Here is a 27,569-nt window from a genome sequence, read left to right as displayed (position 1 = left end):
AAGCATTGTTGTACTGAACACGCAGGGCGCTGTATCTTTGCGCACACGCATAAAAATTGCTAAAATTTGACCATGTCAAAATGTCAATACAACTGCTTACCTAAATGTATCATCATCATCATCATCATCCCAGCCTATATACGTCCCACTGCTGGGCACAGGCCTCCTCTCAGAACAAGAGGGCTTGGGCCATAGTTCCCACGCGGGCCCAGTGCGGTTTGGGAACTTCACACGCACCATTGAATTTCTTCCATTTTCTTCATTGATTTTATTGAGGTTTCCTCACGATGTTTTCCTTCACCACAAAGCTCGTGGTAAATTTCAAATGCAATTCCGCACATGAATTTCGAAAAACTCAGAGGTGCGAGCCGGGTTTGAACCCACGTCCCTCTGTTTGAGAGGCGATAGGTCAAACCACTAGGCCACCACGGCTTACCTAAACGTATACACAACAATAATATTCCGAGCTAATTAATTAACATAACACGAATCGCGTTCGGCACGTTTGTATTAAAATGTAAATGAGACGGCGAGAATGTCACAAAAAACACAATAACACATTCTAATGGGCTTGCGGCGTGTCGAGGCAATTGCGACTTTAACTTTACGTTAGAAAACATGTCGCGATACTTAAAACTGAATTGAGAGGACGAAACGTGATCGCCGGTTTAATTAACCGAAGCATGCGTTGAATGTAGAAATAAGACGTTTTTTACGGGATCATCATCATCTCAGCCGTAGGACGTCCACTGTTGGACAGGCCTCCCCCATACATGTATGGCACGATGTAAGCAGTGACCTTGAATGGTCTCCTTATATTTCAATTTACAGAATATGTATGTTCTTTGTATTTTTAGCTGTTGCCCGCGACTCCGCGTAGAAGTATGAAAAATAGTTTACGTCATATTCTCAGACCTACCGAATATACACAAAAAATTTCATTAAAATCGGTCGAGCCGTTTCGGAGGAGTTTGGTCACAAACATTGTGACGCCAGAATTTTATATATTAGAAGATTTACCGAATATGTATGTAGTTTTTATTTTTATTTATAAATTTTTAATTTACCTTGTTTCACTAGCTTTAATAGTTAGAAAACATAAACCTTCTTCCGCGAGAGCGCAGTCAGCGGTATCGGCAATTTTTGAAAAAATATTAGTTTTCCTTTTACAAATATACAATTTTACTCGCAAATGTGATGAAAAACATTGTATGTCGCACGTCTTCGACTTCGGGCTTCTAATAGACTCTCGTTCGTAATTCCTTGTTTACCGCCCTTAATACACAATGTCCTATTAATGCGAGAGCGAGAGGGACGGTACGATACGAACTTCGAGTTTCATAGTAGCCCTGCAGGCGCACACGCACACGCACGTCAGGCGCTGCCAAGAGCGCAGCCTAAGGTCAAGGCAATATTTGGAAGAATTATATTTTTCCTTTTACAAATACAAGATTTGACTCGCAAATGTGATGTAAAACATTGTATGTCGCACGGGCAATACTAGAATTACGAACGTCGACTCATTAAAGCCCTCAGTCTTCGACTTCGGGCTTCTAATAGACTTTTTTTCGCAATTCCTTATTTACCGCCCTTAAGACACAATGTACTATTGAAACATAAATGAATAAAGTGTCTGTTGTGTTTCAGCTAAAAATGGGCGGCGTGCGGTCGTGGCGCGCGGGCGGTGCGCACGCGCACACGGGGGAGCTCTCCGTCTTCTGCTGGTGATAGCAAGCAGGTACTACCTACCTACACATATATTCTCTAGAACAGAGATTTCACAAACTTTTTTTAACCTCCGACGCAAAAAGAGGGGTGTTTTAAGTTCAGAGTAGCTCTTAAACGAGTGAACCGATTTGAATTCGTTTTTTTTTATTTGAAAGCAGGTTTTCTAGCGATGGTTCTTAGACATTATTTCATTATCTGTGGAAACCTTTAATTGGCTCTATTGTTACATGTTCTCTATTCCAACTGTATTAGTTAATTTAAGCTGTTGGTTTTCCGAATAAAATAAAATAAAAAATAAAATGTTTTATCAAAATCGGTTCAGCCGTTTTTGGGATATTGAACTTTGAAGTGAACAAAGTCGGGGCTTTTCCAACTTTTTGTTAACCTAACCAGGTTAGATTATTTTTCTCATAGACCACTTTCAAAATTTTACTGTTCTCGGTCTTTGCGTAAATACTCAAAGTTCTCGGTAGACCCCCAGCTGCTCATTTCTTACTAGAGTAAAAAAGGGGGGGAGGGGGGAGGGGATTCGATCATTACTGGGAGATACACAACACTTATTATTTCTTGTGTCCTACTAGTTAATTTTCTTAGCACTGTAACATACGGAGAGTTAAGTTTAGATACTGTGTGTCGGAGAACTACCACATCTAGGCTTTTAACTACACAAACCACCATCACAACTCATAACATTCATATCATACTACTCGAGTGCTTGCTTAAAATCAACTGGTCACAGAGTTAACAGAACCAGTTATCTCTTTTTCACGTGTGCTCTCTATTTTCGACCTAAGAAAATTAGGTATAAATATAGATTTCCATACTCTTAAAACCCCATTTTTTTTTTCACGCAGACGTGGACACATTTTGGTATCCCTTGGACTCCAGGGGATCCCACCACCACTTTCGGAGCTTCCCCCCTAGAACAATATAAATGCGAAAGCATGTGTATGTTTGTTAGTCCTTCACGCTTAAACGGCTGGCTAGATAAATGCCGAAATTTCAAGTCAACTGACGGGTTTAACAATTTACGCATGAGTGGCCACGGGTAAAATTTAGTGTTACGTTAATACAGGATGTCCATATATCGCTGGGTGAGTGCAAGAGTTGCACAAGTCAAAAATAAAAACAATTAATAATGGACTGCCGTGGTGGCCTAGTGGTTTGACCTGTCACCTCTCAAGCAGAGGGTCGTGGGTTCAAACCCCGGCTCGCACCTCTGAGTTTTTCAAAACTCTTGTGCGGAATTACATTTGAAATTTACCACGAGCTTTGCGGTGAAGGAAAACCTGCACAAACTGCGGAGCGATTCAATGGTGCTTGCGAAGTTCCCAATCCGCACTGGGCCCGCGTGGGAACTTTGGCCCAAGCTCACTTGTTCTGAGAGGAGGCCTGTGCCCAGCAGTGGGACGTATATAGGCTGGGATGAATGGACTGTAATTATTTATTGTATTGTAACTGTTCATTAGTAAGTAGTTATTTTAATATTTTTACTTATGCCACTGTTGCACTCACTCAGCGATATACCTATTCATAACACAGTGGAAGAGCAATGGCTAGGCCCAAGCACTACTTTTTCTGCAAGATGGAAGAAATAAGAAGACAAACAGAAATATTGAAGTAAAGGACATAACCCGATTTAAATGAAATTTGGTATCTATCGAGATAGTGTGCCATTTTTTGCATTTATAATATTAGTTAGGTTGACTGATAGTATGAGCCAGCAGTTCCAAGCCAGACTGTAACGTCAAACGGACTTCTTCAACGACGCTTAGAAGCGATATTTTGTTTGTCGGAAAAGCCCCATTCAGAAAATGTTGATAATGATAAAGATTAAGGGGCTGTTTCACCATCTATTTATTAGCGTTAACCGACGGTTAAATGTGATGCCGTCTCTGTCTATTCGAACAAAACAAAAAGAGACGGCATCACATTTAACCGTCACTTAACACTAATCAATGGATGGTGAAACAGCCCCTAATAGTTATTTATGTGGCTGGTGCATAATGAGAGGCATTAAAGTACGAGTGTGGTTTTATGAAACGAGCCGAAGGCGAGTTTCATAATAAGATCACACGAGTGTTTAATGCCTAATTATGTATAGCCGCATACATAACTTTATCTACATGCATATCATAAGTTTTCTATATTATGTTCAGATATGGCCTGTATTTTGACTTTGACTTTGACTTTGACTTTGACTTTGACTTGACTTTGACTTTGAATAATAATTATTATCTACATGCATGTCATAAGTTTTCTACAATATGTACAGATATGCATTGTTAAAAAAAGTATTCGGTAATACTTTAATGTAAACATTAAGATGCACTGTACTTTAATGTGAACATAAGGATGCACCCGCAGATACCAGGTTATTTGATAGTCGTTTCTGAACATATAATAGGGAAGTTATGATATGCATGTAGATAAAGGTAATGTTTTATTGCAGGAAGCCGTGCCAGCCGCCGTACTTACAGGGCGGGCCGCGGCGCGCCGCCGCCGGTGCCCGCAGCACTCACCGTTCCATATCATTGATAATTGTACACAATTTTGGAGTTTTTATTGCTGACGTCGTTCCTTTTGCACTCAATAATGATAAAAGTACAAACTAACGAAGACTATAATAATGTAACGCTCGAGGAGACGGTCGGGCGGGGCGGCCCGACACGAGCGGGCAGCACGGTGGAATATTATGTCGAATTTCCTGTGTGTTACGAATGGGCGAGGGAAGTTACACAGGGGATTTATATGGCGTATTCTTTGTGTGGACGAGGGAATGACTGTTGCACGTAAAACTTCTTTCTTGAACGGCGTTTTGCTGTCATCCCTGTATTTCGGCTATTTTTGACGACAGGCGTTTGCGCGGGAACGCGTCAAGCGCTGACTTGGAATTTTAAATCTAGACTGCTTCATCGCGGTCTTTGCTTGGTTGAAAAGATTTCAGATGTTTCTCTTTCGCAAGGAAAAAAATCAATGTTATACCTTGCCAGTAGCATTACGAATGTAGTATTTTGATTGTGTACTGTTTGTATGTATACCATATTGCAAAAAATTGACATCAGACATTGGTTATTATGCCTAAAAATTATGACATCGAATTTTACTGAGTATTTAACCGTACTAGGAAAACATTACAAAAAATTCATCTTAAATAAGGATAATTGGATCTATTAAAAACGTATACAATTATGAGTGCATGGAATTACTCACCTATGTGTTAGCGAAAATTGCGTATAATCAAAATGAGACCTGTGCTGTGTCCAAATGTGGGATACCAGACTCATTGTGTGGGGTTCTGTGTGAGGCCCAGCCATGTCGGGCCGCCGGCCGCCGCTTGCAGATATAGGTATCGTACTACCGTCACATTAAGTAGTATTTTTGAAATATTTACCATTTTTTGAACATTATGTTGACACTTACAATGATTTGAATGAATTTTTGATTTTGATTTTTGATTTTGATGCCATTGCTAGGTACATCCAAAAAATATTTTTGTTACTCGTTGTGATAGAGAATGGTATCGACGGGACTGAGCAGAGGCACCGCCTCCCACTTTATATGGTTTGATCTCGAGCCGCGGCTGTTGTATTCGACTTTGCGACAAAACAATGTTTTTTTCTTTTGCCGCAAAGCTGACAGCACGTGGTTCCATCATAGATTTTAAAATATTTTATCAGAATAAAATGTCAATTGTGTGCGAGGACGAGTTTGCGCTGGTGCCGGCGCAATCGCAAGAAATTCGAAAACAAAAATACGCCTTCTCATGGTTTTTGTGTCAAACAGCTATTTATGTCACCTTTAAATGATATAGACATTGTATACCTAAATAATGATTGGACTACAGGCAGCAAATAGAGATCTGTGGCTTAATGCTCTCGAGCATTGAAAAGAAGCACCTTTTTGTTTCGAAAAAATGGCATGTCGCCAAAATTAACTATTTTAATGGTACAGTAACTGTAGGTGCATGTAAAATCAACGTGAAGTTAACATCTCAAACGCAGGAATGAGTTGAATGGTCAGTTAAAGTGAATCCTATAGTGTGTCCAATCATTCGGTCAGAAGGCGAATCTGTCGGTGGCGCAAGCTCGTTCCAATTCGGTTGTATTGTACCCTAGTTGTATGTTATTGTAGTTTTATTTAGCAGGGCTAAACTTTCTGTTACTCATCTTCGTTACAAACGGGATTTAAGTGGTGCAAGTGGCAGTGAATTTAACTATAAAGACAATTTAACAAATTAATACCTATGATAAAAAAAAAATACTAAGACTTTTTTAAAATCGCTTGGAAGAAGATTGTATGTATAGTTGTAAGGTAGCATAAGCCAGACATAGATGTAGTAGGTATAACAAATTTTAAGGCAGAAGCCGGCTCTTGAGTTTAACTTTTAATTGTGTTGTTTATGTGCGTTACTGACGACCTTGTTATGTGGCGCTTTTACATGATGGCGCGGCCGTTGTCCACCTGCACTGGCTGCGGCTTATGTGGGCCATCATGCCAGGGAGCCATAATAGTGTTTACGCCAGCACCGTGTCATGTCGCGGCATGTCACAGCTGCTAACTGATAATGTCATGTCATCCATGCTGATGGCTTCGACATCTGTGGCCGTATTATCTAACGCACTGACGTTTGCGATCGCATTCAGCATCTCTTTCTACTTTCGTCATACACCGTGTGACAGAAAGAAGTGGTGAAAACGATTGTGATTCCAGTGTGTTAGACAATAAGGCCGCTTCTGCAACTTTAGAAGAGCCATATAATGATCTGATTTGGCTAATGTAACCAATGTTGGTTGTGAACAGTAAGATAACGCCAAGAAAGCGCAAAAATTACCTGGACTGACACTTCATTGCAGCAGTGGCATGCCCCAAGTGGCACGACGCTGCTTTCGTCGTAAACGAGACTTGTAACGGCTGATGTACCTCCCGTCGGGAAACTGAGTGAATCGCAATCTTAGTCATATTTGACAGAGGTCTAATACCTCTCACTTTAACTAAAAACTTTGTAAATCTTACGAATGGAAACTCAGCGACGATTTTTTAGGGCTCTGAACGTTGGCCCTTTTTTGTTAAAGCCAGCGAATGCCATGGACCCAAATTTTCTAAATCACCATCACAATCTTACCTGTGCTTGCAACGTCTTTATTAGCTGTATCAACGCTCAATAATTACGATATAAATCTAATGAGACTACAGTACAGATACAATTTTTAATTTTATATTTATACACACCATTTATCAATGAGGAAACTTTTCACGGTATGTCATATTGATTGTAAAAAAGCTTCTAATTGCTCGATCATTTAGATTTAAGTATCTGATAACGTCAAGTATCTATTATGATTAGAGTTGCATTTTTATCAGGTAAGCTTGTGGTGGTACATTAAATATCGGCACCAATCAAATCACGTTGAGCAGTTGTTGATTTTGTGAAGCTGCTCTGGCGTATCTGACGTGCTAAGTAAGATACGTATCGCGGAATTATTACCGTCCTCTTTTTAACCAGCAAGGTGTAAAAGAGTTGGAGAGTTAGTTTCGTGATGTTGGTTGTTACTGGCACCTTAGGCTGATATGACGCTGCCATTGTGGTCGTGGTAAATTTACGATGGACCATTAAAAAGAAAAGTATTTCGGAACTTTTGATAAGTATATTAAACACTTACTTTTGATAACAAGTGCGAACAAAGAATGATAGCGTCATGTCGACCCAAGCCGTTATAAATGAAGACTTAAGTAGATAGCTAGTAGATTTCAAATGAATGTCCGTTTCACAATGGAAATCTTTTACATAGTCAACGCGATTCCGTTGTGTTACACACATCCTGTCGAAAGCGAGGCTATGTTAGTGAATTATTATCAGTTTGTCACAAAACTGTACCGTTTGCTGCGAAAATAAAAAAATAAACAATAAAAGTCATGGTTAATTTACTGGGAACTAGCATTCGTCCCTTTCTAAGATGTTCAATGTGAAAGAGACGACGTATGCGTTAATTTCTGCTACACAAACAACCGTTACACAGAGGACACTTTATGGCTAATAATTTTCCTTTGTGTAACGATTTTGTAAATTCGAACCATGCTGTATTTTTGGAAATTGTGACTAAATTAATCAATGCCAGATTCTACTAGTCTTCATAACACAGTGGTCCATTTTAAACCTTATGCTGAGAGCAATAAAGGTTTAAATTCATAAAAGTTTTTGTGTTGTTTTATAAAATTGTGGCCTAACGGCCCGAGAAGCAATCAGTGATATTTTGAAATAAATTATTTTGTTTTTATATTGAATTAACAAGCGTAATAAAGAGTGAGCAATGGCACATCTTAATTGCTGTTTTATTGTGGCCTAAATGAAGACTGACTATAATATTACAAATGTGAAAGTTTGTGTATGCGTGCGTGTACTTATTACTTGTGCAGAAACATCTGATACGTCCTACTGGCCCTAGAAAAAGTCGTATCAGATATTTATGCACGCTTGTTGTGTCAAATATTGGTGCCGGTGACTGTTCACCAAAGTCGTGTATATTTTTGTTGACTGTAGGTACAGTCAAGGGCAAAGATATCGACACGGCCAAAGTTGCAAAAGTATGTATACGGTCTTAATGTTAAGTGCATAAAGTCGTGTATACATATTTTTGTAACTTTGACCGTGTCGATATCTTTGCCCTTGACTGTACTTATTGTCATCCAATCTTTGAGTACTGTACGCTAGAATGGCTTGACCGATTTGGATGAAAGGATGTAGAGATGGACGTCTGGTAACACAGGCTGCTTTTTACCCCAATATTCCCACGGGAAATCTGACGTAGATGCTTCTTACACAAAGTGAAATCCAGTGGAAATCCGATCTTTTTTTTTGCAAAATTCAACAGTTACGATAAGGGGAGTAAAACCTATTCGTATCGAATCTTTATATTTATAAAAAAAACAATATGACATTTCGAGAACAACGTATTTTCCTTTGCTATCAAATTTACAAATAGCTTTACAAATATAAACCTATATAATGGACACGTTGCTTGTCCTAAAACGACCCATAAAAATCGTTGTGCCGAACAAAAAAAACAAATTGACAAAATCAAGGGCTAGGAAGCTGTGGCCTTCTCCGTTGGGGAAGGTGGCGAAGAAACCCGAAGAAGGCCTCTCGAGGATGAATAAGGCCTCGTGCGAGACCATACTGGAGAACGCGTCGGGGACAGAGCCCGAGCGCGTGTCTTTCGTCTCACTCTACAACGAGCTCTGTCGCAAGTACTTTGACGGAGGATCAGAGTAAGCAACTCTTGCAGTTCTTACAAGATTTTATTTTACTTGGAATGTTCGTATGTATGTATATTGCCTTCAAATTCTGCATGGATTCAGGCGTTATTTTGCTTTTCATTGTTAAAATAAAATGGATAGGTAATCTTATTTATTTTATTAATTTGGGTACAATAACATAATGCATGCTTACGAAATTACAAATACCTAGAGGCTAAGTACAAATTCTATAGGGTGAGGGCACCAGTCATGGACAGGAAACAATAATGGAATATTATTTCCACTAACCTTATATTAAGAAACGGACGCTACTTTTTCTAAAACTAATAACGACGACCAGATGGCCTAGTGGTTAGAGAACCTACGAAGCTTGAGGTCCCGGGTTCGATTCCCGTGTCGGGGCAGATATTTGTATGAAAAATACGAATGTTTGTTCTCGGGTCTTGGGTGTTTACTATGAATTTAAGTATGTATCTATCTATATAATTATATTTATCCGTTGCTTAGTACCCATAACACAAGCTTTGCTAAGCTTACTTTGGGACTAGGTCAATTGGTGTAAATTGTCCCGTGATATTTATTTATTTAATAACACTTATGTGCAGATAACTGATAATGTACATGAATGGTGAAAGGTGAAGGCATTGAATCCTTGCTGTCCATTGCTGGATACTACTGTGCTTAACATGTCCATGATTGGTGCCGTCACCCTAGTGCGGTTGAGTGAGCTGCAGACCGGTCTTGTGCTTTCCGCATCCACCGCGATCCCGCGATCTTAATCTGGGGCCGTATTGCCTGATCGCGAGCATCAGAAACATTAGGCAATACGGCATCAGGTCGTCGCTCCATCCTGTGGGAGGCCTACAGACAGCTCGTCTCCTGCCGCGGACGCCATTCGAGAACCTTCTGACCCCATCGGCCATCAGTCCTGCGAGCAATGTGTCCCGCATACTGCCACATTAGTTTAGCAATGTTACACATTGTATATTCCACAGTTCGGAGCTGGCTCATTGCAACGTGGCAACGATCCTGAGCGCCGGCGACCACGCGCGGCGTGCGCGCGCGCACGTCGTGATGGAGATCGATTACTGACCGCTACACTACGGCTGGACCACTTGAAATAGGAACCCAAAATACCAGTATAATATATTATGTCGAGTCGGGTTCTCTGCCGTTTAGCATTTTTTTTCTCTAATGTTTAATTTCCCAACTATCAAATTTCTCCGAAACCATATTATTTTCGGAACTTTCATAAAACAAACCTAACCTACTGTGCTCTATAAAACCACTAGCCGTTACCCGCGACAAATTCGTTTATCGCTATCCCGCGGGAAATATAATTTTCCGGTATAAAACTATCCTATGTCCTTCTCTGGGATTCAAACTATCTCTATACCGAATTTCATCTAAATCAGTTCAGTGGCTTGGATGTGAGGAAGTAACAAACAAACAGAATTACAAACTTTCGCATTTATAATATTAGTGGGGGTTCTCTATCGTTTGCCCGAATTTCATATGCCGTAATGTATCGTTTCCCATAATCTTAATTTTCCATAAAGTAATTTATTTCTGAAATTGTAGTTTCTGCATTCTATGAGATGACATTTTAAAAAATCCTGAAAACAGGACGGTTCTATATATTTTATGGCAAACATTGGTATGGCAAATGACAAGTGAAATTCGGGCAAGTAAAGGTATACGATTAGGGATAAGAAAACACACTGAGAAAAATTGTTGGTTTCGGAGAAATTTGAGCTATTTGACTATTCCAGGGTAGACAGACTATGACGTTTACTGTGAAATGGTTCCATGGTGGCATGAAATAAAAAGTCCTTGACCGTACCAATACAATATATACTTGTAATTATATTTTTATGAAAAAATGACTTTCTGCCAAGTTTCTTGCGGCGCATTCTTCTTGGCAATGATGGTCTTTCCGAAAGCGCTGGTAGTTTAAAAAATGACGTGTAAAAGTGCCCATTGCGGCCTATTTACTGAATAAATAATTTGAATTTGAATTTGAATAGGCATTTAAGCAGTGCACCGTCAACTACTTGGAAAAACTTGTATCTCAAATTAATTAAGTAAACTAAACTGAACCTTGAACCCTGCATGTGTTGTTAAGTTCACTTAAAATTGACAATTTTGTGATGAGAGCTTTATCAATTTAAAAGTAGTGACAGCGAAGAATATGTGTTGACTACAGAAGTAATCAGGGCCGGATTAGGAGCCATAGCAGTTCAAATAAAAATCCCAGATTATGTCAGGTCAGCAACTTTTCTATATTTTTTTTGTCTCTTTTTCCCGTAGAAGCTTCCCCAGCCTCCAGACCTCAAAATTCGACCCAACCCAATCAAGAATATAGATGTTATGGAAACCAAAAATGATGCTCGATTAATTCTTAGGAGTGGTAACTAGAAAAGTGATTTGCAATAAAACTTATCTAGCTTTATATGCTCGTAACGTAATGGGATGTAATAAAACGATTTTATAAGTTACTCTCTTGTAATTTCATTTCGATCTTATTAGTTTAAAAAAAAACGCTCAAAACGAAGAGATTAAATTAAAAAAGTTGAATTTTCCTGTGACATGACTTATAACCAAAAATGAAAAAAAAAAAATCTCAACTCACCCTGAACTGAACCAATAACTGCTGAAGACCGAAACTTAGTCTGACCACTTAACCCTCTTCTTGGTATTGTATCATATAATGATACATAAATTTAGAACATTTTTTTGTAAGTTATTTTTCTTAGCTCTACTTGAAAAATTACACTTGTTTAAACTTGCCCAGAAAAGGTTTAAGAGTTGGAGTTGGTTGGATGGTCGTGGTGAGCAAACAAAATTTTTTTAGTTCATTGGATGGTGAGTTGTTTAGATATTTTTTTTAGTTACTATAAAATAACATGTTTGTAAATATAAATGTATGAACATAAAATAACCCAAGTTAATCCAAGAGCTGATAGTCATTTAGAGTAGGTATGTTGGTTGGTAGTGAGAAGGCGAGCTGCCAAACGGGATGTTAAGCAAAGGGGGGGGGCTTTATATCTGAACACAAAAACAGACTTAGCTGAAGGGTCAGTAGGGAGAGATATTCCAGGAAAAAAACAAAATATTTAAAGCACATTTAGATTTCAACTGACAAATAACTTATAATAAATATTACAAAAGCTAGCTTATTTCGGTGGGACATACTGCCAGTTGTGAAGACAAGTATAGTGAAGGAAAGTTAGGTATAATGTTGCCACAAACACCTGCTCCAAAATGTCTCCAGCTCCAGGAATTTTATTGACATACATGATGACATATTGAAAATAGTTAATGTAGACTTGCGCGGTTGATCGACAAGCGGCGCTAAAACCAACCTAACTTAAGTTCTACAATTTTACCTGATGTGGAAAGCTTTAGCTGTAAAGACCACTTGAACAAAATGTGGTACATGATTACAGTTTATTGAACTGTATTCATGTACCATCAGCCAAATAAGTGGTCTATCAATTTTTAAACAAGCTCCTATCAAATGAATATGTCGCTAAAGTCGAACTTTCAAGTTGACAGACACGTCTATTGGCATTGTTTTGTGACATGCAAACGATTATCAACCTTAGGGTGGTAGACCACATATATTTGGCTGTGGTACCAGGATGGAAACTTAAACAAAACAATTTCACTATGATTTCCTAGACAAAAGTATGGGATGTCAACATGACATTTAGTAACACAAAGGCTCCACCCTTGTTCCACCCTATATGATTCAGTTTGTTCGACTTTGTACTTTCGCCTTTCGTCCATCGAAAATGCGAAGCATTTTTGCAAGAGATGAAACTGAAATGTTTACATGGTATCTGGTTCATTCTACTAAAAATAACGGCCACTTAAGTCTCATACGATAAATGAAAATAAATAATACTTATCTGTCTGAGTTTAATTCTTATCTGAATACATTTCGCATTCACTGCCACCTGACTTGACTGACCACAGGTGCCATCGACGCGCATGTGCGTTCAAAATGTATGAATAATTATGACAGCGGCACAGGGTGAAAGTCACGGTGACGCGTATATACGTCGGTGGCAGTGAATGCGTTAGAGTATGTTTTAGACAAGGATCGTTACAAATAAGCTTATTTATTTGTAATCCCATTTTACAATGAAAATCAAGCGAATCCTTTTTATTTTCAAAAGTATAGGTACATGTATAGAGGGCCGGATATAGGGGAGAGCTTCCAGGACTACATGAAAGGGCCACACGATGGAGCCTTAAAAAAAAAAAACAAATTTCGATAGGTCCGCTCCGCCCCTTTGTTGCCTCAAGGTCTGTTTGGACCTTCAAATCCGGCCCTGTATATAAGACCCATGCCAAAGAGACAAGTATTAAAATACCAAGTTAAATAAAACATTTACATCAGCATCAAAAGTAGCTATACACTTTCGTACTTTGTCGTTTTACAGCTACGTACTAAACGCCATGCAATATTGTTAATGTGTCAATGCGACAGAGTAAATAAGTGATCCGCTACGTTTGACGCTGACTGTACATACCGATCATACAGATATCGTTGTAACACGCATGTTACGACACAAGGAACGAGTATGATTCAAAATGCATAGACTAGTCGTAATGTAAAACGTTTACTTAACCTAAAAGCTCTCAGACAGTAAATAACCAGGTAAGCTTAAATCTAACAGTTCATTTTGTTTCAACGGGTCAAGTTGATATTGTCACGTAAATAAAATACATATATTAGGCTAAGTGACCCAGAATTAATATCTACATCTCAAATTTTTATATTAAATTAAATTCTTAAAAGATCTGCAAAAAGAATTGTAATAAGTTAGTGTAAGTGAAACCGCGTGGGAAGTATAACAAAAGTTTATAAATTAACCCTTTTCTAGGCCCCGCGAATTTAAAGGTGCTACCACAAAATAAGTCATAGCTTTATGTTGTTTACCTATGTGAGATTAATTTAAAAACGAACAATATTTTTAACGAATTCAAATGATTTTGCACCATATTGTATATTTAGTAAGGTCGAATATTTGTGTATATTTATGTAGTTTCTATATGCACCATGCCTTGAAAAGGGTTAAAATCTATCTATTCACCTTAGCACCTCAAACAGGCAGGTTTTGCTATTAAAAGTAAGTGAACAAAATTACGAAACGTAATTCGATATGACGACTCTTGAATCTGCGAGTCACTTCGAAATTACTACCGTACCGGCTCGACGCGATTGAATGAAAGCGAAGCGACTGTTAAATCGCCGATCGTCGGATGCTCTAATAGGTTAATAGGAGTTAGTTAGCAACTCCTTGGAGTCAATCAGATTTGAAAAGAGCCAACCAAGCGATAACGAAACTCTATTGAATCTGCAGTTCTGGATTTACTCATCTCTAACACAAACTACTCGTATACCTAAGAGCATGAATTATCAGGGCATGCATTACTGTCCTACATTCCGGAACGTCAATTCAGATACAGTCAAACTGATTCATGTGCGCACCAGGGTAGAACCTTTTATTAATCAATTTCACTATGATTTCCTTGACAAAAGATGGCTGTCAACATGACATTAGTAGCACAAAAGTACATGATTCAGTTCGTTGACTGTACTTTATCGCTCACAAATTTGACATACATAACCTCATACTTATTTGCTCTGGCTCACCTTGCCTTAAAAACCTTAAAAGTTAGACATGCTGTCATTGCATAAAATAAGATAGATTATATGTAATAAAGTAAAATAAAATGCTACATGATATCACAAAACATCGACCCGGTGAGTATTCTTAAACTAGACTTATAGAATACTAGCTGTTGCCCGCGACTTCGTCCGCGTAGACGTTTAAAAATAGTTTACATCCTATTGTCAGACCTACCGATATACACAAATAACTCATAAAAATCGGTCAAGCCGTTTTCGAAGGAGTTTGGTCACAAACATTTTTGACCCGAGAATTTATATATTAGATTCAGCTGTTTTTGAATTTTTACTTAAATTAAATCTGCCTAAATATACAATAACTAGATGAAAACCCGGCTTCGCTCGGGTAAAATGTTAGACTCATAATAACATGTTTGTAAAACATTTTTTGCCACTGCACTGTAAAGACTGTCGTACCAACTTATCGAAAAATCTGACGTATATTCCCAGCCTTAATATTATCACAAACGTACTTTCACAGCTAACCTACGTATCGGTATTTCTCTAGTAGATATTTCTCCTAAATCTTACTTGCCCAAATAACTATGATGTCTCTGTCTCATAATCAAAGAAATTAGACCTAAAGGGCCCCATATACGGAACGATTCGTCAGTACGATCGATCTGATGAAAATCGACGAATCGTACCGTGTGCGGGACCCTTAAAAGGTCACAATGGAGAACGAAATGCAAACCTGTGACACCTGTGACACGTGATAATGTGACACTAACGCCACTTTGATGTGATGACTTTGACATGTTAACTTCGCAACGCCATTATATACTTAGTAATTTATTCAAGTCTATCTTGTAATACTCGATAATCAAATTTTCCGCCTACAAGTTGTCGACTCGGATTGACTAATTTTTTACGCTCTTCAATTTGATGTGCATTTCGTTCGAGTCTACCGTACCCCTTGACGAAATTATTAATACAATAATAAGTAGTGTACAATACGACACAGATTTCAATGAACGTGGGTGACGTTTGCACAAGTATTTTTATTTATTTAGTTTTACTATAATTAGCTACATCCTCGTGAGCCCTTTATAAAGAACAAATTACAGATCTGTTCACTGGATATTATATCGACATTTTTTATTTTATTAAATGAACAATTTGTGCTTTATAAAGTACATTCAGTCGTTATTCTTAGTGTTACAGAGCACGAAGGCGCGCCCCTCCACAGCTAATTATCAATGTGCACGAGTCAATATGAACCTCGTACTTTACACGTTGTCTTAGTCTCAGTGTGCGTGACTGACGGTACGCTTGCGACTGAGGACACGTTCGAGCTACGCACACATAGACTTGTCGTACGGATACGTTTAAAACTACAATTATAAAATGTGGAGGGGCGCGCCTTCGTGAGTGAACAGATCTGTAACATTAAAAATAACGACTGAATGTACTTTATAAAGCACAAATTGTTCATTCAATAAAAAAAATGGCGAAATAATATCTAAAATAAAACTGGTGATCCACATCTAGGTCTTAAGTACTACATCTGTTGATCTGTTAAATAAAGTGAGGACTCAGGTGGTAAATTATTAGTGCTCTCTTTCTAAATACAAAATAAAACCCACAAACAAAAGAAACAAACGACATTCACGGCGAACTGTAATAAGCAAAGTTTTGCGTCTTTTTTTTATTCGATTGGTTGGCAAACGAGCAAGTGGGTCTCCTGATGGTAAGAGATCACCACCGCCCATAGACACCTGCAACACCAGTCGCGTTAGTTCCGTTTTTTGCCACTAAGATCTTTGTCGTATTGTAGATAAAATGCATCCTTCCCTGCTTTCTGACTTCACGAAAAACAAGGGACAAAAAAGAATGATGTATCTTGATAATAATTATGTAGCGTAAAGATAGCGTATCATGGGCTGAATGGAACAATATCATATCATAAATGTTACAGCCGCCATTAAAAGTATAGAAATAAAAATATGTTGCTGCATGTATGAATGAAATTTTTATCTTACTGCAAGACTGCAGCAGCGGAGCTAGCAAGGGCTAAGATTATTAAAGTTAATCTCTAAGTTACCTCAGTTTCGGTAACAATAACCTATAATATAAAATAATTTATAATGGCGACTGTAAAATTCATTTATCCCTAGAAACATTAAAATATGTGAGTAAAGTTCTAGGTTTCTTACTTGACTTTGGCGTTTTTTCCGTAACAGAGTTTCTTCTAGCAGGAACATTATCTTTAGGACTTAACGGAGCTGCCGATTTCTCTGCAACTTCACTCTTTCCCTTTCTCTCGCGTACCATTAGAGTGAGCCAGTTAGTAGTGTCCTGTTTTTTCTTGATGGGCGACATCAGCCTCAGATGGGGCGCCTCGCCATCCAAAACGAAATTTGGCAGGTTTTTAGTCGGCGTATTGAAACTTATAATCCTAACCTTACTCGGCGACACCTTGACAGGAGAACTGTTAGGGTTGGTGTTCGCAGAAATAGTCTTTGGGCTTTTTGGTGATAGCTTCTTACAAGTCTTCTTCTCATAATTCTTCGTCGGCGTCATGAATGATGTGCCGGCTTTGGGCGTGATGTAGTTCCACTCGCTGGACATTGCGGAGTCTAAAGAGCAGAGTTCTGGGCTAGTGTTTTCCAATACATTACTATGTCGCTTGATACCTGCCGGTAACAATTTCGGTTCAGTGTCCTCAGGAACAGCAACATCTAACTTCATCTTTTTACTTGAACACTCAGGTTCCTCGCCCTCTCTGGAAGCGTTCATCAAGTCTGTCAGACATCTCTTAGTTTTCCGCACTGACATACTGTCGGTCCTCAGTCGCTTGGAGCTGTACGACCTGGGCGTCGTTATCTTCCTTTTCAAAGAGCTAGGCGTCTTATCCAGCGCGCCCCATTGCTTCAAGTTGGTAATGTCTGTCCTCGGGACCGCTTCAGCATGCCCTTTCAGTTCAAGCTGGTTTACATTGAATTCTCTCCCGATCCTCCATATTTTGTGTCTCGCGTCGTCGCTGCACGTTACTATTTTCATATCTCCTTTTTGGCACCAAGCAGGGCAGGTCACTTCGGCCCAATGCCCCACCAGTTTGACTACAGGTTCGGAATATTTGACATTCCAGATGTATGCATTCTTATCACTGCTACCGGACACCAAATACATACTGTCGGGGCTGAGGCTGGTTTTGATATAGAATGTGCTGTTCTCGTGACCAACATACCTCTGTTCGGGCAAGGAATTATACGTGGAAATATTGAAGCAGTAGATGACGTTGTCCATGCAACTGGCGTAGAGTCTCATTCTGGCGTCGTCTATGATGAGATTAGTGTACCCGTTTTTGGTAGAGCTTCCACAGTATGGTATGGAGTGCTTCGGGAGAGGTTCCCGATTGTAAGAGCTGTAGTTCTTCCTGAGATCCCAAACTTTAATGTTACCATCGCACTCCCCGCATGAGATGAGAGTCGTATCGTCTTGGAAAACGAGGCCGGTGATGCTTATGGATCGGTGGTTGTCTAAGCGGGGTCTCTTGGTGTGGGAGCCGGGGGTCTTGGGGGCGACGGACGAGTGGCACCTCATGAGGCAGTTGTCGGGCTTGACGACGACGGCGGCCTGTCCCTGGCCCGCGCGCACGTCCCACACCAGAATGTGTCCGTCGCGGGCGCCCGTCGCGAACACGGACGGCTCGCTGGGACGGAACACCGCCGTCTTCACTGAGCGAGTGTGGTTGGAGAAGACGAGCACGCGTTTGGGAGTGCTTTCGGCGACATCCCAGAGGCAGGCCGTGTGGTCACCTGGAAATTATGGATGGTATTGAAGTTATGGATTTCGGAAAAAAGCCAGTAGGAATTTTAAATAAAACCGGCCAGGTGCGAATAGCAACATTGCAACATTAGCAAAAAAACGGAAAAAAAAACAAGTTTTTGTATGGGATTTTTCCCCCTTAAATATTTATTTTAATTTAAATATTTATTTTTTCTGTCTATAGGTTTTGTGAATATTTCAAGCGTCTATCTGTTGCCGTTATTTATTAATATCAAGCAAAAAACGGCATAACAATCACGTTCGTTGTATGGGAGCCGCCCTTAAATATTTATTCTTTGAGCTATGTTGGTCACTTTAGTTCTTTGGCGAATTTCCCTGAAGAAACTCCAAGCATATACTATAACTTGTTGTGTGACTTAAGTCTCTTCAAGAGGCCAGCAGTAACATTTTAATAAAAGGATAAATTATGATAGGTTAGGTATTATCATGGTTTATTTTACTATATTTTGTTAGTAGGAATTAGTTGCATTACTTAGCGCAGGTTGTCCACCAACAAAATGGACGGATTTACATAATTATTAACTTTCTCATACAAAAAAGTGACAAAAAATTATGTAGAATTGTAGCACTTGTAACTTTTAATTAATAGGGGCTTGGTTAACCTCGTAAGGTCAATCAGTGAAGTTGGACATTAGCTTTGATGTATGTCCTAAACTTAGGATGTTGGGCCTTACGAGGTTAAAGCTGCGGGTTAACAGCAAAGCTACTGGAGGTTGACGGAGGAGGCACATATAGGCCAGTGGACTGTACTGATATGATGCCAACGAGTTGCATTAATGAAGCGTACCAGAGACAGTGACGAAGCTGAGCTTGCGCGGCGCCCAGGCCAGGTCGAACACCGCATTGTTGTGGCACTGGAAGCCCTCGAGCGCGCCCGCCCCGCCCGCTCCGCCCGCCCCGCCCAGCGACGTGTCCTGCAAACGCACAAATTTTATTTATTAACACTTATTCCAACTGTCCCAGAATTTGGGTAATTGATTATTACATTATTAGGGAATAAGCAACAATTTTATTACTAATATTATAAATGCGAAAGTGTGTGTGTCTGTATGTATGTCTGTCCGTCTGTTCATGACTTTTGGCATGAAGATAGTTTATGGGCCAGAGAGTGACATAGGCTACATTTTATCCTGAAAAAATGCAGAGTTCCCGGGGAACGGCGCGCGATAACCGAATTCCACGGGAGCGAAGCCGCGAGCAAAAGCTAGTAGAATATATTATAATAAATAGAATAGTAGGCTGTCTACCTAAGAGCATTCGCATCACCATCTATAATTCTTTAGTCAAACGACACCGGCCAAGAGCATATCGGATACGCCCAAGAGAGAGTTCCGTAGCCGTTATGAAAAATCAAGTAATATTTTTCTAAGGATTTCATATTGTGTACGAAAATACCTTAGATTGCTATTTACTCTTAAACTACTAATAATTCTCGAGCAATCTTAGCCGTTATAATTTTCCTTGTAAATTTAATATACTTACTCCCATCCTGCTCAATCTTAATGAAAATTTGCATCCAAAGTTGAATATCTCGCAAACAGATCACTGAATCGAAAAATCGTCTGGGTAACCCCCCAAAAGTTTTAAAATACCTATTCAATGATACCCCACACTATAGGGTTGGTTGAGAGAAAAAAAACACCACTACGTCGATGGGAGGTCCCTATAACTTTTTATGTTATTATTTTATTTTACCACTTTGTCGGCATGACTGATATATATATATATATTCATGCCAAATTACAGTTTTCTAGCACTAACAGTCTCTGAGCTTTGCCGCAGACAGACAGACAGACGGACAGAGATAGCAAAACTAGTTGACTATGGAACTCTAAAAAGAGAGATTAGGAAAAAATATTTAAATCATGTGAATTTTTGTGTGAATATGATCTTAAGTAAGCCTTTGTCAGATGAAGCCATATTAATTTATAAATTCATTAGACATGCTCTTGTACACAGAGACTCCGTCTCTGGGAAGGACAGAGTTTAATGAGGTTCTCTGTGGCTTCCCATGAGGCTGACATAGTCACATTTGGTGTACTTAATCCTCCTTAAAATATTAGAAAAAAAAAGATAAAAAGCATAATTTTCTAGTAACTAACTATCCCTGTACTAGACCTTTATAGTTTCATTTTTAAATGGCATAAATGCAATGTTAGATTGCCTCTCACTCACTCATCCGAGGCAGCACTGTCTATCTGTTTACATATAAACTAAAGTCTTACAAACTAGTTCCATAGGAGTAAGGCTTGAATCTACAATATCTGTATCTTTACAGACATAAAGAAGTAGGTTATGTTCTTGTTTAGTAAATCCTCCACACACTCATTTTAAGGAACTACAGAATGGTGAACCAATTTGAGCACAAGCTACTTTAAAACTAAAAATAAATGAACATTAATTGCGCTACACTACAAAATGCTAGCCTATAAATAAGTCTAGAAACATCTTCTATAACATACGCATGTTTAACCTTCACAAATAAATTACATCTTTACCTGTATGGCCACCTTGCCATCCTCGTTAGCGAGCGCTAGTATATGTTCATAGCCGGGAGCCTCCGAGAATCGGCAAGCGAATATCGGCGGGTCCTGGTCGAACGACGCTGCCGCAGCGCCGGCCGGCTGAAGCCCGTAGAAACACTCCCTCTCGTCCACCACCAACCGCCGCAACACGTTGTCGTAGTTGTAGCGGCTGTCTGCAGAAGACGGAAATGTTAGCTTAAGTAACGTTGCAACGTTTGTACTATTAAAATGTACGTATTATATTTTTTATACTCACATATGCCTAATTGCCTATCGATGAGATACTGCAGGTCATTCATCTTGTTAATAGTGAGTTTAGCTACATTGATCCACAGTAAGGTGGTTTGTTTTCTAGAAACGATTGGAATTGCGTCTCGCCACTAAAAAAAAGCAACAATCAACACACTCATGGCGCGAAAATGGCGCACTCCTGTCATTTCATTTCATTCATTTTTTCAAGTGTCAGTGTCAATAAAAAAGCGTTTTGCTTGTACATCATTGATTGTAATTCGGAAAATGGAACGTATATGTTTTAATTAATGCTAACGAAAAATATGATTTTTAAAACAGTTTTTTTTATAGACCATAGTACCATGAAATAAATGAATTTCAATGATTTAGTACTTTACAAGATTGCCAATGAAATTCTCCAATTCAAACTCGAGCAATAACGAAACTTCTTAAAGTATTATTCAGCACACGATAAAAACGCCCATATAATTTTCCAAATGATAAAAAATTATGTTTCGTTGCCTTATAAGATAATATTTGCTAAAGTCACAAAAATTCGTATTCTAAAGGAATACTTTATTTCTTTGGACCCATTTTCGTTTTATTTTATTTGCAAATAAATAACAACGCCTTCTATTCTATGGCCACCCATTACGAGCGCCATCTTTCTTCTCATTGTTGTTGCGTCAAATCGAAATCACGGAAAAAGAACTTTTATCACGTCAGGAAAATTCGTATTTGTACCGAAACGTTTACTTTTTACATCATTTACTTTTGTAACTTGGTGATTTTGGAGTTTTACTCGTCCAAAACATCGCGTATCGCTTAGCATTAACCGTCCGTTGTGAAATCCCGAACTTCGCCGCTGCCCGGTGATGACATTAGTTTCAGTCGAAACATTCCGTTTCGCCTGGAGCTGGACTTCTCCTCACTAAGGAAGACGTGCGACAGAAAGTGAGCTACCTCAATCTGCCCGTAGCACACCGCATCACCCAGTATTTACTCCCAATCCGAGCCGTATGTTTATGCTTGCAGGTTTATGGAATGTGATCGATATCCTGAGAATGGACAAGGAGTCGCGTCGGGCGCTCTGGCGTGGTCCGGTGGAGTCAAGCGGAAGCTCGGTGGCGTTGGGGGGCTGCGGCTGGGCCCCGCTGGCGCTGGCGGGCTGCGGTTGGGCGCCGCTGGCGCTGGCGGCGCGCGCGCTGGGCTGCTGGCGCCGCGCCGCCGCCCCGAGCCGCGCCCCGAGCCGCGCGCACCGCTGCCGCGCATCGCCCAAGACTCTCCCTTTATGAACAACATGGATGAGATCACATACTGGATAGTGACTAAGCGCGCGCCCTGCCTTGCAGGATACGATAACCCCCTCCGCGCCGCGGCCTCTCGCGTCTTGCGCAGCCCCAGTCCTGACCCTGAGCCCAAGAAAAAAAAACGAAAACTGGCCCCGAAGATTCCTCCGACACTGCTGAGAGACCAAACAATTATTTAACAGACCAGCGTAAGTGTGAAATTATTAGCAGCGAGAATTCTGATACGCTCATATCTGATGTTGATTTTAATATTAAAAAGTCCTCTGTGCAGGAAAAGAGTAAGAAGATGAAAAATCAGAACAATGCCAGAACGACATTGCATAAAAAAAACAAAGTGGTAACTTCAACTCCTAAGGTGATATCAAATTTGAGGCGGAGCATGCGGAAAGCCAACAACAACAATAGTCATTTGAACAGTTCCTTTGAAATTTTCAATACAAACCCTGTTAATGGTGCTGACCATCCTGCCTTGTCTAAATGTGAACCTAAAAAATATATAGAGAAAAGAATGTCCACTCTTGCTGGTGGTGACCACAGTAACAAACGAAACAGTACTCCTGCTCAAAAAATTACTAATGGGGCTCTTAATGAACAATTTGAAGATATGAGTGATGTGTCTGGCTTCACAGCAAACTACATTAAATCTACTAAGATAAATTCAAAGACACCTAAAAAGTTAAGGGCTAAACCGAGTCGAAATTTAGCCAAGGAATCTAGACAGAATGCTCAGGCTAAGGAAGAAAAGTCTCTGATTGTAAGTATCAACAAAGCCATGAATACTGGGGACCCCAAGGCAATTGTGTTTAACTGCAGCACTGACTCTTCGCAAAACATAATCAATATTGTTTCTATAGACAAAGACTCAAAACCCAATCAACTTGACAAAAGCACATCTTTGCTGAAATTCATGGACAGTAAGAAAGTTGTGAAAGACATAAGCTCAAAAGAAGAGAACAGAAATGGTATCAACACCTCATTTCAGTCCACCAGCACTATAGGCTCTAGATATCCAAAGAGACACAAAACATTTATAGAAGTGACAACACAGGACAACTCGGAGCAAACTGAGCCTTCTAAACAAAGCTCTAGAAGGCCCACATCAAACAGTCTCCACAAATTGGTTGGCCCTATTTGTGTCCCTTCAGAAAACACAGATGTTCTCTCTAGAACAAGGAGCGGGCGAAGCATAGGGGCTACAAAACATCCAGAAAATTCTGTGTTTGTTCTCAGCAATTCTACAGAACAAGTGAGTTCGGTGGCCACAATGAATGTGGCAAGTCCTGTGCAGAACGAACACAGAGACAGTCAGAAAAAGAAGAGGTTATCGTCAAAAAGTGTCCGTGCTAGGAAATCTCTGAACAAAACGGGACAATCTGCTAAGGATTCATTTAGGGAAAAGAGTGGGTTTGCTGCCTGTTTCTCTGACAGTGATGACGATAAGCCGCTTAAACCACAGAAATACTTGTCATAGCTTTAATATTATCCAGTTAGTATAAGTATCCATGGGATGTGTAGAAATGTTGGATTAAATCTTGTGATTTAGGAGTCTCCCAATTACATGGTGTGGTATTGGGCTGAAATTTTTTTGTTTGATGACGAGTTGATCCAGATATTTTGACTGATTTGTAGTCAGAGAACCAGTGATGAATTGTGAACTGTATATGATAATTTTTATACTTTATTATTTTACATAATAGTATTGATTGCAGTGCTAGCAAGTTTTAAAGAGCAAAGATTTAACATTAAAGTTATAAATTCATTACAAACATTTTTATGGATGTAGACTGATTTCAGCTCATGTGACCTGGCATTGTGTGTACATTATGATCATTATGCTAGTAGCTGCGCTGTACTATCAAGAGCTGTTTAAAGGTTATTATGGTGTACATCCCATGGAAAATGTCTAATAGGCATTTCTGTACATATATTAAAATGGCATGTGTACAGGAGGTTAGCATAATTGGCAGACAATCAGCTATGGCTAATTTATTTAACCAACCAGCATGCCGCACCATGCGTTGAGGTGTCTGTGCCCAGTGCAGCGTTTATACAAGGCAGTTATTTAGGTGTTTACGCTGCTGTCTTTACAACTACTTCTTGATAAAATCATTATGTTGGCTATCTACAAGATTTTGCTATGATTATTTTATTCTATTTCAACCTCGGCATTAACTTGAGCATTGAATTCAAAACTTGAATTAAATTCAAAAATTCTAATTGTGACAAGGCGTTCAAAAATGTAACTAAACATTCTACATAACTGTATAAAAGTGCACCTTTTTTGATCACATGTTTTTGTGCACCTTGCTGGCTATTTGACGCCAAAATTAATTAACTTGATTTTAAAAAGAACATGTTATTTGTAATTTTATGTACAAAGAACAATTTTTTGTATAGACGGTGGCGCCGCTTTTTTTTGTATTGAAGGTGGCGCCGCCAGGGGTTATTCTGTAATTTAGTATTTATGGCCAGGCATGTATGTATGTGTGAATTCTAACTTGTTGGTTACTTCAGATGAAGTTTCCATTTATCTGCTGTTGAATATTGTTCTAAATTATGACCTCTTGTTGTTTCCAAGGACATTTTTGCTAAAATATTTAAGGTGTTTACTGAAGTAAATGCCGGATTATGTGCAAAATAGGATAATATATTTATTGATTAGGTGTTAGAAATCATCAGCCAGATTGGTTTTAATAACATCAGTTTATTTTTTAGCGAAACCTTCGAGCGCTCGAATATAATGTATTGTATGCAACGTTGTCAAGATTTTACTTTTGTATATATTATTAGTAAAGACAGTGGTTCAAACGGCCGAAAACACCCGACAGCTTGTACCCCACCTAGGCGTAGTTTGTGTTGTATTGTATCTCATAGAACATGTCGTATTCGGTTATACACAATTAAATTAAATTTATATTATATAAAGTGCCATTTTCTCATCACTCCAATAGTTCAGTACCTTATTTCCATGACTAAATAAAATAATGTTAATTTAGTTAAGATTAATTTTAAATAATGGTATAAACACCTTGTTTCTGTTTTATTGAAAATTTTGTGTAATATATTTGTAGCATTTACGCATTTAAATTAATAGTAAAAAAATCCTATTAATAAATATGGTTTATATTATGCGCTTGCGAATGTTGTTTATTTTATTCCGGGATACCTATTCGTATTTTGTATGTAACTAAATTCATGACATTTTGACTGACTGGCGTGTTTGCCGACTCCCGACGCCATGGGAAATCGTCCACATGAATTGCTTTTTTGAGTTCGGATACTAATTAATACGGTCCACAGTGTATGGGCTACTTGATTGACATGCGAAATATCGCTAGATGGCGTTAGCATCGTGAGATCCGTTTGACATTTGTGTCGATAACTAGCCAAACTTGTAAAAAAAAACCAGTCTCGCAACTCAGTTCTCCTACCGTAAAAAGTTGTGAGATCCATGTAATACCAAGTCGGTTAATTTATTCAGTCCCTACTTTAAGTGTCCTTCTGTCTTAAGTTATTTATTTTACTACGTAATTATATAGCTAACCTAACAACATCTTATAGTGACCATATCAATATAAAAAGTATTTTATGTTTTAAATTAATAGATTGACTTGATTGGCTTTCTTTTTTCGCCTTTTTTCCTTCCAATAAGCACCAGTTAGAGCCGGGTTGGATTGCTAGTAAAATACAAATAAATTCCAGAGCACCAACTTTGTGACCCGCATCTCCGGTATGCCCGAGGATCAGCACCAGGCTTGGGTGTAGTGTAGTCCACGCAGCAAGGCATATCCCCTTGGGGAAAGCGTGTACTTCTGAGGATGTAGCCAGAGCCATCGTGCGAGCTGGTCTCCGGGGCTTTGCTCAACGTGGAAAACAGGAAACTGGCTTTGTAAAGCGTCTGACCAACTATACCGATGAGGAATACCAGCTTGGCTGCGTGCTGCCGAGAACGTAGTTCCGATGAGACGCGTGTGCTCTTCTGAGGACGTCGGCAAGATAATCGTCTTCTTGGCCAGCGACGAAGCCCAGCTGATCACGGGGACTAACGTGCAAGCAGACGGAGGGATGAATCTAGGGACTACGAGCAGTAACCTCATTTCACAGCAAATGAAGTAGAAATATAATTTAAAAAGTGTACAAGTTCTTTTAAATACCTAATACCGACGCAAAAAGAGGGGTGTTATAAGTTTGACCGCTATGTGTGTCTATGTGTCTGTCTGTGGCACCGTAGCTATTAAACGGGTGGACCGATTTGAATGCGGTTTTTTTTTTATTTGAAAGCAAGTTAAAACTTTGAAAAATAGAACATATGTACTTTAGTTTCCTGTTAACCTCAGCGGTCCCCCGACACCGACGACGCTTAGATAAAAAAATATTACTAGGTACTTATACTAAATTAACTTAGGCTAATTTTGCGGGAAATCAGCATAGTCCCCGCGGGATAGGGATAAACGAATTCTTCGCAGATGAAGTCGCGGGCAAAAGCTAGGTAGTGCTTAATTATTTTTTACTTTTTAGTTGTCTTTTTTGGCGGCTTTTTTTATTATTTTAGCCTTATAAAGTTGCTGGGCAAAAGTTCATATTCATTTATTCATTCAAATTCATGTTCATTATTAAAAATAAAAGAAGATGAAGATGGTCGTTACACAGATGGTCAGTATATAAAACCCTGTTCGGGTATAGAATGTCAGTCAGAATTTCTTCTTCTTTCCACTTCTTGGTAACGGCAGGATGATTTTTGGTAAAAAATAAGGTAACGTGTTAAGTAAGGATAAAATTTATTCATGTACTTAAGGGCTGACTCTTTACTCGGCGTCGTCTTCCGTCCTCCAGTGGATATCTTCCGGCTGACGATGAGGTGTGGAATAAAGGACTCATAAATGTTATCCTTTTGTAAATAAGTAGACGAACCTCCTGGTTAAGTAACCTTAGAGACTGGTTCGGAATGAGTACCAGATTCTTCTTTCGAGCGGCAGTCTCTAAGGTAAGGATAGCCCTAATGATTGCCGACCTCCGATAGGA

At 39.2% G+C, this 27,569-nt stretch overlaps 4 protein-coding genes across 4 annotated transcripts in view; 3 read left to right on the top strand and 1 right to left on the bottom strand.

Moving 5' to 3' along the window:
• Positions 1–8,053, top strand: part of Reph (Regulator of eph expression) — a 76,137-nt gene extending 68,084 nt beyond the window's left edge. Inside the window, exons 7-8 of the mRNA XM_074093836.1 lie at positions 1,648–1,738; positions 4,181–8,053. Coding sequence (XP_073949937.1) covers positions 1,648–1,728 — 81 coding nt within the window. The 3' untranslated portion in view covers positions 1,729–1,738; positions 4,181–8,053. The remainder of the gene's footprint in view (positions 1–1,647; positions 1,739–4,180) is intronic.
• Positions 8,054–8,591: 538 nt separating this feature from the next.
• On the top strand, positions 8,592–10,805 carry LOC141431671 (uncharacterized). The gene is made up of 2 exons (XM_074092853.1): positions 8,592–8,997; positions 9,981–10,805. Exons 1-2 carry the CDS (start codon positions 8,735–8,737, stop codon positions 10,075–10,077), a joined length of 360 nt encoding a protein of 119 aa, XP_073948954.1. The 5' UTR covers positions 8,592–8,734; the 3' UTR covers positions 10,078–10,805.
• Positions 10,806–15,521: 4,716 nt separating this feature from the next.
• LOC141431670 (protein lethal(2)denticleless-like) lies at positions 15,522–21,426 on the bottom strand. Its single transcript, XM_074092852.1, has 4 exons — positions 21,263–21,426; positions 20,980–21,179; positions 19,269–19,395; positions 15,522–18,450 (listed from the first exon to the last, which is right to left on the bottom strand). The coding sequence occupies exons 1-4, from the start codon at positions 21,303–21,305 to the stop codon at positions 16,793–16,795; spliced, it is 2,028 nt and encodes a 675-aa protein (XP_073948953.1). The 5' UTR covers positions 21,306–21,426; the 3' UTR covers positions 15,522–16,792.
• Positions 21,427–21,897: 471 nt separating this feature from the next.
• On the top strand, positions 21,898–24,874 carry LOC141432285 (uncharacterized). Its single transcript, XM_074093834.1, is given in 3 exon segments — positions 21,898–22,191; positions 22,273–22,679; positions 22,682–24,874. Coding segments are annotated over 2 exon segments (1,740 nt in total). The 5' UTR covers positions 21,898–22,191; positions 22,273–22,276; the 3' UTR covers positions 24,019–24,874.
• Positions 24,875–27,569: the final 2,695 nt, after the last annotated feature.

This window comes from Choristoneura fumiferana, chromosome 10 (genome assembly GCF_025370935.1).
Source record: "Choristoneura fumiferana chromosome 10, NRCan_CFum_1, whole genome shotgun sequence".
Taxonomy (NCBI): Eukaryota; Metazoa; Arthropoda; class Insecta; order Lepidoptera; family Tortricidae; genus Choristoneura; species Choristoneura fumiferana.
This window is presented reverse-complemented; position numbering and strand designations above follow the sequence as displayed.